General features: G+C 34.9%; 1 protein-coding gene across 5 annotated transcripts in view; it reads left to right on the top strand.

The window, feature by feature from the left end:
• DACH1 (dachshund family transcription factor 1) overlaps positions 1-14,291 on the top strand; it is a 355,980-nt gene that overhangs the window by 178,670 nt on the left and 163,019 nt on the right. For all 5 annotated transcript variants that reach the window (XM_032099932.1, XM_032099931.1, XM_032099934.1 and 2 more), the window contains exon 3: positions 7,215-7,376. In XM_032099932.1, coding sequence (XP_031955823.1) covers positions 7,215-7,376 — 162 coding nt within the window. The remainder of the gene's footprint in view (positions 1-7,214; positions 7,377-14,291) is intronic.

Genomic DNA, 14,291 nt, shown 5'->3' with positions numbered 1-14,291 from the left:
AGGAAAAGTACTTTTTTATATTGTTCAAAGCTGGCCTCTGCTTTAAAAAGGCTCGGTCTGCACTTTTTTATCTGTTTAGAAGCATACATTTTTGGTTAAGAAATTGAAGACAATCTCTTTGTCTTTTTCCTAAGCTGGGGAGGTTGAGATAAAAAAGAATGCCCGCTTTAAAAGTCACACATGGCTGTAATTTAAGATTTTTTTTACCTCATTGTCCATAACAGTTGAAAGAAACCTTCAATGAAAGTTTATTAACTAGGCCAGTGCCTGAGGCAATAAAGGTTCGTTTATTACCAGTTTCTTGGCTGTTTTTCTTCTTCTGTTTTTCCGTTAAACTCATAGCGTAAGATAATACTTCACAAAATTAAACCTTTGACCTTCTGTGGAGTTAAGTCGCCTTTGATTAGATAAAGTAACAATTTATGGTCCAGCATGAGGTTGCACATGAAATGAATAATGCAACAGAGTGAATGAGAGCTGAGAATCTATTGCTTTTGAAAAGATGACTGTTGTTTAAGAAAGAATGTTCTCTCTTAATTGTATTGTACTGTTGCTGTGTGCATTCCAGTAGGATTTTAAACTGTTGCTGAAAACTGCAGTATAGCCAGGCAGTTATGCAACATACATTGTTTAATTCTGTCACAGTTGCACCAAGCCAATAATAAATTCATAATTACAAAACCCTGTGAAGCTGTAACAGTTAGTAATTTGTTGTGGTATTTGAAATGCACTTTGTGATTTCACTTTTTACTCTTCAGTGCAAAGGAATAAATCCACTAGAAAGAACAACTTCATGGAATGTAAGTCAATCAGTTCCATAAATGGCAAATATTAGTGATAAAATCATTCCATTTACACTTTTTTTTGAAGCATCAGTGAACTGGTAGTAGATCTATTTCAAAAAATGCAGTCTTAATAAAGGAAAAGGACACTGCTGCTTTCTACGTCAATGTTTTATTTCTGCAACTGTGTTATTAATTGTGGAGGCACAATTAAGCAGAATATTTTTAGGTTTGAAGATTGCTGTGGAAATTTAGCTCTTTTGCTTGTTTATCTTAAATGCTATACCCAGGCCTCAAAATTCGTATTATAAGTTAGGAGTAGTTACAGGAAAAAGGTCTGATTAGACTGATGAACAACAGATGGTTTGAGCTTCACATGCACTGGTTTTCTCCCAGTGCAGGGCTGTCAGTTTCAGTTTAGTTGCACCAGTCTAAACCATGGATGATTTTTTTTAAGTATTCCTTCCTTAATAGTATTTAAGGTACAGTTTTTTGGTTTTTTTCATTAATATGACACCTTTAATAATAGCCCTTTAAGAGATATTAAAAAAAAATTATCTGGATGAGCAGTTTATGCTGAACCACTCTAGTTAATCAGGAAAATACAGTTGGGGGACCAGACAAGATTCTTTTGATTATCCCAAAATAACAGGTAATGAAATTTTTAGGGTATACCAAGCTTGTTGTATTGGATCAATCCAGACAGCTTAACAGAAATAAGATTTCTAGATAATTGAGATTCCAGACATACATTATACATAAAGAATTCTACTACTGAAATTCAGTATGTTTTAGCGGAACATTATGGTGTAGTCTGAAGTTCTCCTTTGTGCAATCCAGTCTACGTAATCAGACCTCTGTCCTCCTGCAGATTGCTTTCCCCTTCTTGTTTTATGTATCACACTATATAAAACACCCATTAGATCAGAAACTAAGGTTAGGATCCTATTTCATTTGAAATAACTAGGCAGCAGCGTAATAAGCTACCAAAAACTTGTACCTGAACTGCTGAAACCCATGAAACCAGTTCAATAACCTACAGTGATCGGGGTCACGTCCTAGGAGGTAACCCTGCCTTTTTTTCTCAGGCAGATTTTTTTCAGATTTTAGTAGGAATTTTGCTGAAGTAAGAAGCACAATATGAAATCTGGTATTAAATCAAGAAAAGGCTTGAGTTATTTTCGAGTCAGCACCATTGAAATAAACTAGAAGAAAAAGGATTAAGCATTAATTTGAAATAATGAAAGAAGTTCTTTCAGAATTGAGATGAGATTTGGACCTCTTCCCATGCAGTGAGTAAAATGTTTCTGCAGAATGAAGTTTCCAGCAAATAAATGAAATTAAAAGTAACACACTTCTGACAGTTGTATTTTGGTTTTCTGCCTGTTCTGTGATGACAGAGGTAAAGTTCCTTGAAAATGTTGTTGAAGTCCTAAAGAAGGAGGTTGTGCAAATACATACACGTTACTGAATTTTGTAAGTACCCATAAATATATATATATAAGTATATATAAAATAAAATATAAAGGAAGCTAATAGTTGCATTAAGAAAATTATTAATTATTTATTGGAATGACTATTAGGAATTGCTATTACTCTTAGGCATAATTATGTGAAGGAAGTTAAAAGTGAATTAAGATCAATTATTTAAATAATTTTGTAATTTGTCCCAGGATGAGTTTAAGGCATACAATTAAAAAATGTGTGTTTTGAGACATGTTCAAGACTGAAAAAGTTAGACTCACAGGTCCTTTTCTATTTTGCTTCACAAATAGGGTGTGTTGTAAGCTGTTCACAGCGTCAAAACTGAAAGTTTTAAGAGCTTTCTCTTAAGGCAGGCAGGCAATAGTATTTGTTGGAAAGCAGAAACCCTGGATATGATTTAGTGCCCACCAGTAATTCGTATACATTTCGAAAATCTGTCATGATATATGACAGCTCTCTCGGGGACTTTGCTTTTAAAACAGAATTGTTTTCTGAAGATACTGGGTTTTTTTGTCATTGTTTTCTGTTTCGCTCACTCATTTTTCAGTGTTAGAGACCACACATACTGGGCATACTTCTGGTCTCATTCTTACCCACGAAATTCTGACTTCAGTAGAGTTGCACGGGTGTAAATTAGACTAGGACTTGGCAGAAGAAGGCTTATGATTGTATTTGGCAGAGACAGCAGGCTGCAACTTTATTAACATAATTAACAGCTACAAACACACCCAACAGGCCAAAGTAATCTAGTGACAGAAGAGAGAAGGTCTTAGTAGGAAAGGATCCTTCGCGCTCTCTTTTGGTGTTCTGCTTCTTGTTCCTGAGTTCCTACTAAGGGTTGGCGAGCGTTCAATTGAGCTGTAATTCAAATTCATACAGCTCCTGCAAGACACCTTGAACAGACTTTTGCTGATGAGTCTATAGGAACTGTCAGCAATACGGAGATTACTTCAGAAGCATGATGGTTGAATCGAACTTTACTTTCTTATGTTTTGCTTTTTGAATTAAATTGTTGGACAAGATTAATTGCATGCAGTAAGAGATTTAAATGAATGGCTTTATAAAGCATTAAAGTTCTAAGTATGTCACATGGGAAAAAAGCTGTAAGGTTTAAATGAATAAATGTATTTAATGCATAAAATGTCTAGGCTAATTTTTTAATTCCTTTACTAACATCTTTTATTGAAAAACCATACTTTATTCATCCATCTTAGTTATACTGCTGTGGTTGTGGTAATTTAATATTCCTGCTCTTTGCTAATCTTCTGGTTCAACAGAAGTAAACAATAGGTTTCATAAATTAAAAATACGCTCCTCAGAACATGCTTCTAAAGATAAAAAACAAGGCTGTAAACATTTATGACTGAAACAAACTAGATTGTTCAAATACTGCCATGATGTATCATGTATATCAATATGGCACTGATATCAGTTAGAATGCAAACAGGGTTTTAAATGATGTGCCCCTTCATTTCAGCTGGAGAATCCGCTTTACACCATCTGCCTATCAGATGGTTAGGAACCAGGACTGCGTATTAATGCCACATGTTCGATTTTCATTCCTCTTGTAATGGTTAGATTCATATTGCTAATAGCTGTGCATGAGCACTGTCGATGAAATTTGTGTGACGATGGAGTGATGAGATATTTATAAAGCTGCCTGTCTCACTGCATAATCAGCAGGAAGAATGCCAGACATAAACAACTTATCAATTTCAGAATATTAATGACAACTACCACTGACTTTAATCCGTTGAATATTTTGGTCTTGATACTTTTTAACTGTTCAAATAAATATTTTTAAAGAATGAAACATATCTATGTGGCTGTTTGGTGTGATCCTTATTTTTTTCATTTCAGTTGCCTTTGTAGGTTATATTTGGTTATCTAATTTTTGAAGATAGCATTTCTCTAGTGTAGAGAAGTGTGCACCTTGGAAATTCCTTGGCTACTTATTCTAAGAGTAAATGGATATTAAATACTGTTCACATCAAAAGACTGTTTTAAAGAATAAATTTTTAAAAAATCCTAAGTGTTTCCCTGGGTATACACCCATACTGGGGCTTTAAAACTTAGTATTTTAAAATAGGCATATAGATACATAGTAGTGTATTAACTTTTGCTTATACTATATTTGGCTGCCTATACTAGTGAGATAAGAAAGATAAGTTGGGCCCTGTGTTGAAGTTTTGGGTTGTACCACACCCCAGTACACCACAGTGCACCAGTGATTATAAAGCACTAACTGGCTTTAGTCCTTCCTTGCCACTTGCTTTGCTATATCATCACAGTCAGGTGCTAGGCAAAAGTAGCAGTAAAGGAGAAACTGTGCTGTAGGCTGGAATTGCTGTGAGGAACAGCATATAGCTAGAATTCTGAGCATTATTCCTTACATTTCCCTCCTTACTTACACCAGTGCTTATATGAGACAGGCGTTTCAGATTCATATGGTTTCCATTAATTGCTGTATAACAAAGTAATCATTTCAGTAATTTCTGTGGTTGTATAAGAGAAGGCATGAAATTTGTTTAATTTCTGCTTTTTAAAATTGTAATTTTTTACCACAAGCATTACCTTGCAAAAATCATACTACAGAACTAAGCAATTTGTATTTTAGTTTCTTAGTCCCTATCCAAAGACATGCACCAAAACATACTTTTCTTTTGCAAATTTTGTAGCAAAAGAGAGTTTTTATTTTAGGATTTCTGCATCCAGGTCATTATACCAGTGAAATATAATAATTACAGGTGGTTTCACAAGTCCTGTGTCCAGCATCTGTTTAGTATGTAATTTACCCCAGTACTCGGAAGCACTTAAAAACTGCTAGAACTGTAGAAGTGTAATCACAACCAAAAATTTGGGGCCTGCTGTTCTAGTCATTGGATATAATGTACTGGAATATTCCTCCAAAGGATTCTTCTTTAAAAATGCTGGTTTTAGCTTTTCGGTGATGTATACATATATTTAAAAAGGAAATATAGGTTATTGTGTTGTTTAACGAACACCGGATGCAAACCAAAGTTCAGAGGTGCACCATCCCTTTTTCTCTGGCCAAATTTAGGGACTGTAACCAAATTTGTATAATGTATGGCTTCATATCCTTCCTCTAAGGTAAAAATATAATTGGAAGCAATCCATGTTATTGTCAATACCTTTTTAAGATCAGAACATGCACAATTTGTAATAGCAGCAGAAGCTAAAATAAAAGTAAACCCTCATATTTATCCTTCTCATTTATTTTTGGCCTTTGGTACATCTTCTACCTGAACACAGCAGTTTTCTAAAGAATATTGATCTGTAATTATCACTTGGTCAGTAATTCTCATTACACTTGGAGGTGTTAGAAGTCAGTCTGTGAAGAGGGTCAGGAGGCTGGAAAAGTTTGCTAGTCTTTATATGGTCATGCAAAGAAATAAGGTAAAACAACCTTGAGTCAAGCAACAATATATTCAAAGGCACCTCTTAATCCACCTCATAGATTTTCTGATGTCTGCTCACTTTCTGCTTTTTCCCTGCTGGAATTTGCCTTCTGTTCCTCCCCATCACTAGCCAAAAACATGGCAAAAGTGAGCTTGTTTTCCATGTAAGGAGTCAAAAGAGACCCTGGGAAGCAATGGTGGTAGCAATATTTACCTCAGCAGCCTGGGATTATTTGCTTATTTGGTCTTTCGTGCTAAATTTCACTCTTCCTATGCTAGACAGCAGCCTTGGCCCACTAGAATAGTAAATTGCAGAGTTAGTTCCTCTTGAGACCCATAAGACGCTTCGCACCTCTCAGAGTAGCTGAAAATCAGACGAGCAGGCACCTTTAAACTAATTACACTGAGTTTTTCAAGCCTTCTCCACGTTCAGGGCAAGAATCTTGATTCAAAATGACTAAGGGTCTGTTCTCTTCTTGTGGCATCACAGGCTGAGGGCTGAGTGCATCATTGCATTAAACTCACCTACTTTATTGCCTTCTCTTTTATTTCTTAGATTAATTATCTCTCATTTCTATCTCTGCCCTCTGCATCAGTTGTGTGGGGGAGGCAGCTCTTGTGGCGTTTTGACACTGGCTTCTCTCTGCTGCCACCGAGGGATCTGGGTGGGCAGCAGCAGGGCTTGGGGACTGCAGAAGAATTACCCTGCCTCAGGGAAGAGGTCAAAAACTGACGCTTGTGACTTTGATTAAGGGCTGCATCTAATTTTGAGTTTTGAAGGCTACTGGAGAACTGGACCAGTTCTCCAATTGCTCCTGGCAAAGAGAAATTTTCCTGAGTTTGTAGAACATTCTTGTAAAAGGCTGGATGGCAGCAACTTGGTTTGGGAGGCAGAGCACTTGGCTTTGGGATTGGTATTAAATGGGTTAATAGTTCCCCTTCTTGTTGATAAATACCTTAATGCCTTCAAGTTTTGGGAGAGCAAAATAATGTTCTGCATTATTTTTTTCTAGAAATGCTTCCTAGAACAACTACATCTCCTTGCTGTATGTACGAAGTGAGAAATGTCTCGGTTCTATCATCTGTTACTCATAAACAGAAATTATAGACCTGTTTTTTTCTGTTTTCTTTAGCATGTCAAACATTAAAGAGCTAAAGGAATTTTTTTTTCCTAAGTATGGTTATATACATGTTCACCTATTCATAGTCCAACACTCAGGACACCATTTTGAAACTAAATTAGATTTTTGACTCCATATATTTGTAGCTGCAGCTACTTGTGATTGTATTATGAATGCACTTACAAGATACCAAATTAAAGTTTAGATGAATGTACAGGAGTAATTATCTAAATATGATGTGAAATATTTTACTTGAAAAAGTTGATAGTTTTCAAATCCAAGGAGGAATAATACTCTGCAGTGCTTTCTGTTCTTATGTAACAAGCATGAAGGAATAATAACAGTCCCTACAATAATGGAGACTCATAGAATAATGAATATTAAATTTTTTTCATACTTCTTTGCAGGTCTGACAGCAGCAGCTGCAGCAGCAGCAGCTGCCACCAATGCTGCCATAGCAGAAGCAATGAAAGTGAAAAAAATCAAACTGGAAGCTATGTCCAACTATCATGCAAATAATAACCAGCATGGAGCAGACTCTGAAAATGGAGATCTGAATTCAAGTGTTGGTAAGTTTCAGACATAGCATTATTATATGTCCATAACACTGAGATATTTTATTAAAATGGTGATCTTTCTGAACTTCCTTCTGAAGTCCTTGATTTGGTGTAAAAAGTTGCATATTTGTTTTCTTTTTCTTAATGTTTTTAGTTTTATTTTGTACCTGGCCTTTACACCAGTGTTCAGTGTTGTTGTTACTATTACAAAAACATTCTTTTCTTCACAGGCTACCTTTGCAGACTCCAGTTAATATTTTCCATGAAAGAAAGTGGTTTGATTGCTTAGAGTTCATTTTTCAAAGTACAGGTGGAGTGACAGATGATGGTGTCAAAGTGAAATTTAACAATGTCTCCTGCTCAGTGTGCTGGGTATCGACTTTAGGTAATTCAGAACACAAGCTTGAAAGCAAAATATTTCATACTTTCATGTGCCCTGTGACAAAAGGAAAACATACATACACAATAAATTCTGCCATGCTCTGCAGTTCCTATCATATTTTATTTTAATAAACACGTTCTTAAAATGTAGTTAACATTTTTTTCCATTTCTTAAGCAGCCATCAGCAACTCTTGTTCTTTTTCAAAAAAGAATTGTTTCAGTATACTTTATTCATTTGTTTGGACAATTTGTTTTGCTAAAGCATACTTCAAAGCTAGGATAACTTTTTGTTGTTGTTGATTAAATCTTTAATCATCTGTGTGTGTCTGCTGTAAAATGTTTTGTAATGCCATTTCATTGTATTGGATCCTTTTATCATGTTGAGACAGTATTAACTCAGCAACAGAAATTCAATGACAGAGAGGTACGTTCAGAAGACTGCAAGGAAGATTGGTGTATACTGGAATAAAATGGCTTCAGATAGGCTTTTTTGTTTTTATTTTGGCCCTTTGTCTAGCTTTATTTTTTTTTTTTTTTAGTTTTTCATCCTCTAAATACATTTGGAATGAATCTTAGAGGGTATGTACTAGCCTTAACATAAATAAATACGTGTTTGGGAGCAGTGTTTCTATACAGTTCACTAGGCATTGGTAGGGTATTATTTAGAAATAATATGAATTGCAGTTCAAAGAACAGGTTCAGCTGGATACATACTGCAGTAAATAGCGACAATATGTATACATTACTGCATAAGGAGATTATATGATTAGTTTTGTTTTCCTTTTAAATAAAGGTTTTAAAAATGCCTCTATGATGGTGAAGAAAATTGTCTTAAATCGTGTGTGAATACTCAGATACCAACATATGCAGTCACTCGAATACTAGTGTAAAGATTGTTCTCTTGGAGAGAAAACAAGAGAGGGTAGAGAGCAGGTGTCTTTGAAATCTGGGAGGAGGAGATAGGTACAAATTAAGTGTAAGGACCAGGTGGCCTCTAGCACACTGGGAGGAAAGTGAAGTAATGAGAAAGTGAGAAATGTGTAAGTGCAAACTGAGAAGATAAAGAGTGTGTACTAGAACTAGAACCCAGTTTAGATTTTCAGGCTTAGATGAATTCGTTATGTGAAATAAAACGTTCAAATACTGGCTTGTGGAACTGTTATTCTGCTTGGCAGTTCTAGTCGTAAAACACATACGCATCCATGGGGATGGACAAGTTAACAGGTAATAACAGCTAAACCATGCAGAGTATTTGTCGAAGAGTGGATAGAAGGAATATCTGAACTTCCTTTGAATAAAAACGAAAAATATCTATTTTGAAATCATTGTTTGAGGCGTAATTTAGATAACTAATATGCTCTTAGACAGCCTAATCATTTTCCCTATTTAAGAAAATACTTTCTAGCTACTTTAGTAGGACAAAGTTAGCGAAGCAAGATTATTTATTGTCATTGTCAAAATTTCCTCTCAGCCCCTTAACTTACTTGTTAGCTTCAGTTAATTTCCCAATTTAACTGAATGAAGAATTAAGTTAATTTTGTTCAGAAAAAAATAGCTCTTCTGAGTAGAGTGAATAGCTTTCCAGTTGTCTCCGTTCCATGAGGAATGGTTCTGAAAATACAGTTTGCTTGTCTGTGCATCTTGTCCTGAGCTACACCCTTCATACAGAGGATGTTTCAAAAACCTTTTGCTTTTATTTGTTTCTTTTATAGTGAACCCCTTCTAGTGTCCAGTGTTGGTGATGCATATGGAGTCAGAGAAGTAATTCCTACTGCTACTAATGTCAGGGTATTATTAGGTTCATGAAGAGTTAAGTTCTTTGTTTATTAGTTGCATTTTTGAAAATTAGCTCACTGTATTATCTTGATAAGAACTCATATTTCAAAGGTGTTGCTTTGTAGTAGGTGTGTACTCCTTCTTCTCCTGCATTTTTTCAGGTATTTACTTATGTATTTTCAAATAAATATTATCAAGTCCATATACCATTAATGTTTTAAATTATGGCTTGCTAGGCAAGAATATGAAATATTACATTACTGAAGGTTGACAGAGGAAAGAATAAAACAGAAGAAAACAACCTGATTTTAGTTTGCTTTTTAAATTAGGTTATGTGCCTGACCAAACTGAAAAGGAGCAAACAATCCAACCAGGCTAAAAGCTTGACTGATACATCTTAGCCCATACATAGCAGGCATTATGGTATGCATGGATTGATCATCCCGTGCTCCAATGCCTACATAAAGGCAGATAAATGAAATAAGGACCCTTATTTTATTTATCTTACCGACTTGTCAGGTTTACTTCTGAATTGCATTCCTTTTTGGTTTTAATCTAATGTTTAATGTGAATTATAGAAGTAATTTTTGTTGTTGAACGTTGTATAATTATACAGAGCACTACACAAATTTATTAACTTGGTCCTTTGAAGCAATGGCCAAAAGGTTAGTGAGTGAAGGGAGTTAAAGGAAGCCAATGATACTAATAAGTAATTATTTTATATCTCTCAGTTTTGCTGGTAACCTTGAGCTTGCATCCTCCCACCAGAATTAACATTTTAGAAGGGGGGAAAAAAAAGGAAAAAAAAAAAAAAAAGAAATTACAGAGGAATCAGAGTGAGGTATTAGCACACTGAGTAAAATATATGGCTGCAACGCCTTTCTCCCCCATCCACAATCAATTGGATTCTTTTAGTTTAATATTTACTTGCTAAGATGAGATGCTAGTCTGCATGGTGATAAACAGTCTGCTACTGGCATCTGAAGGTGACCTGTCAGTTCATATGGACAAATCTCCTGCTTACTGAAATGTACAAAATAAATCATTAAAGAAGGCAGGTGCTCATTCCCAGATTTAAATCACCATAGATTTATGATTTGAATTAATGCTTCATTTGGTCATAGAAATAGATGCTGAGACAAATGGTATGCAGTGGTTGGGGCTTCCATACTGTAGCCATCCTAATATTGATTACTGAGATGTCTTTGCAATCTCTTGTTTATATCAAGTACTGTCTTGTGACAGCTTGGCTGATATGAGCTACATTGCAGATAAGAAGGAAAAATGTCCCAGGTTCTTTTTAGTGGCAATTCTACATACAACATGCAGGGTAGATAAATTATTGGGGTTTTGTTTAAAAAATTAATTCAGTAGGGCAGCAAAGGAAAAAGAAAGATTATGCTGTGTGTTGGGTATTTGTTTTTTTGCTGAATTTGGTGGCTTTTTTTGTTTTCTTTTTTTTTTTTTAATTGCAGAATGAAAAGCGAGTGGCAAGGTCAAATTTTAAATTTCATTGATGAGGTTCTACTCTTTGTCATATTAACATCTTAGTGTGATGTTAGGATCAGTTGTATGTTTGCCATCTGATGCGCTGAAGCCACGGATAGGTAAAGCAGCTCAATTGTTTCCTTGCTGCTTAAGTACTTACTGCCCTGCTGTCCTACTTCATTAACCTGCAGCAGCAAAAGATAAAAGCCTTTGAAATAAATACATTTTTAAAGCTATTTCTGTGAGCTAGAGTTTGCTATCTATAACTTGGTAGGAAGTGAAGAAAAGTCCGTATACTTTTGCTTCCCGAACATTTTATATAATGAAAACACTATGCATACACTTAAGGGAATACTCAGAGGATTTCTTAAGACCTTTGCCACTTGCTAAAATATGACTCATAAAACTTGTAAACAACTATCAACAATAGTAAATTACTTGCTTAGTAGGAAATGAGTTCATATCTATTCAAAATGTGATCTCAAAACAGATGTCCCAAGAAAATGTCATTGTTTAAACTACATTCATACAAAAAAAATGCTATTATTTCTTTAAGGAAGTGAAGCAATCATGAAGACTTTGGTGTTCTTAGTTTCTAAACACGGTTAGGAAATACAAGGCAACATTTTACACGTGGCTAGCATGTTACTCCATAAACAACCACAAAATGTGTTGAAAATTAGGATATTTTCTTGGCATGTTAGGTTTCCTCTTTGTCTGTGTTACCTTGCAATATTTAAAATTATGAGACAAACACAAAGCTTCCTGTGATGTGTTGTTCAAAAGTAATGCTTGCTTGTATACTATTCTTTTTTTTTCATCCAGAATCAGAGATAAAATGATTTAGGTGAAATTATTTTTCTCCGGTGACCTTGCCCAATAATAGAACAGTACAAAATGCAGTAATTTCCTTTTTCTAAACACACGTGTCTATTTTAAGGGAAAGAATTACTTTTATGGTTTCAGGAAAAAGTCTTGGAGACCTTGAAAAAAGCAAATAAAAGGAAACAGAGAATGCAGGCCACTGAGCACAGCTCTGCAGTTGCACATCTGATTCTCTGCCTTGGCAATGTTAATGAACCTCAAATCCTCCCTATAATTAGATGAGGGAATTGCTTATATTTTCAAACAGATGATGCTGCTGTAATGAAACGATTGACAGGGAACTTAAAAGTGTCTACAGTAGTCATTTAGTTTCCGGGTTTTGGGTTTGGGGTTTTTTTCCTACTTTTTTTTTTTTTTTTTTTTTTTTTTTTTTTTTTTTTTTTTTTTTTAAATGTAAAAGAAGATTGGCTGTAGATACAGGTCCTGGGAGAGATAGTAATTTACACAGAATGCTATGACAGGTGTCTTTGTATAGCATGGAAATAAAATGGAAGACAGAGGAATGACGGGCAGGTATGGCAATTTTTTGGGAGGGGGTGTCCTGTGCTTATTCTGCTTAGGTTCTTTAAAAGGGACCGAGACTCAAGAGATGGATCCGGATTGAGTGCACAGCTGTAACTGCTGATGAGCTAATTGCTCCTTATCTCTCAGCCCCATTCATCTTCATTTTTTACCAATTACTGAGAATTATCTGTGTTCTCAGTTGGATATGAGAGTTAATCCTTTTTGGTTAAGCTGGCAGTACTGTGAGCAGATTCCAAATCATAGGGTGAAAAAGCCAGAGCAAGCTTGTTCTCAAACTCTCTCCAGTTCAATGACAGTATCACTAGTTCATAAGAATTTTTCTATTGTTTAACAGATTAAACCCATTTTTTTTTTACTTTTATACTATTATTAATATAGTATATTAATAAGTTTAAAATATATATTATTAGTATGTATTAATATGTGCTTTTCTTTTAGCATAAACTGAATGTGTATGTTCCTGGGTGGATAGATGTGTTCCCTTTCTAAAAGTATTCACTTGCAAAAATTAAAATAAGATAAACATTAACTTCAGAAGGTTTCTTTGCAGAATGTCAGTGTTTATTCTGTTATACATAGCACTTCTTTTAATGACAAGACCATGCATGCAACTTTGACATCATGGGACATAAGACAAATGCTTGTCAGTGACAGATACCTACTTTTGTAAATTTGTTTGAGATCTGTGGGTGAAAAGTGCTGTCTAGGTGCTTGCAAAAGCATAATCATACAGCCTTAAGGACAAATGTGCTATGTTGAGCACATCATATTTCAAGCTAAAGGAATGCTTTCATAAAACTGTGCTTTGGGAACACACAGAACACCAGAAACAGATCATTTAGTTATAATCAGGTCACTAAGCTTTTTTCTAGAACTTTGCTTGTCATGGGAAAAAAAAAATCTTGCATCTTATAGCGAAAAGGTGATGTTTGTCTGTCAACCAAGAATATAATTTCTCCATCTCTGCTTCCATAGCCTTTAATTGTGATTGTTAAATTTACTAAACAAGGCAATGAACTGGTTGTTATGAGCTGAGCACCAGTTAGTAAATTAGGGGAATTATTAGCAAAGATTCAGCATTTCATGTTGCAAGGTCAGTTGTGTTATAACAGTTCCCTCATCTAGATTAAATCCTCACTGTGAAGTTCATTGAAATAAATGTAGACATTTGCATCTGAGTCACCTTAGGCTCAACAGACAGCAATAGGCAGTTGTAGGGGCGATCCATCTCATCCTAAAGTAGATGGCAAAAGTAGATCAGATAAATTGCACCTTACAAGTGCTTAGTCATGCGACTACTGAATTGTAGTTACATAAAGAAAGTTAAATAAATGAATCTACTCTCAATGCATGCAATTAATATTTTCTGAAATAAGATTTGAAGATTTGAAGAAGTTAACAGGTGTTTTCCAAGACAGTGATACAGTCATGACAAAATAGCACCTAAGGCACAGTGAAATAGAAAAGAAAAATAAATAAATCTACTTTTCAGAAACAGCAGGTGAGAAGTTGAGCTATTCACACAGAAAACTATTTAGATATAAATATACATACAAGTTTTTCTGATTGTATGGGTATATTGCTGCTGAAAAGAGTGATTTTACCTACATGAAGCATACAAGAGAATAGGCTTCTAAGCAAAAGCTTCTGGAGCGACATTTGTGCTTTGGGCTTGCTATGAAGCTGTATTGAGTTCATGGAAAAATCTAAATTAATAAGTGTATCTTGTCAGCAAGACAAAAAAAATGGCTATTTATATTGTTTGATCACATTTACTTTATTTTCTGTTCCATGCAAGATAATCCTAATTGGATAAATAGTTGGATAATTTAATCTCCAATGTGATTTATTTTCAAAATGCATACTTTATT

This window comes from Corvus moneduloides, chromosome 2 (assembly GCF_009650955.1).
Source record: "Corvus moneduloides isolate bCorMon1 chromosome 2, bCorMon1.pri, whole genome shotgun sequence".
NCBI classification, from domain to species: domain Eukaryota; kingdom Metazoa; phylum Chordata; class Aves; order Passeriformes; family Corvidae; genus Corvus; species Corvus moneduloides.
This window is presented reverse-complemented; position numbering and strand designations above follow the sequence as displayed.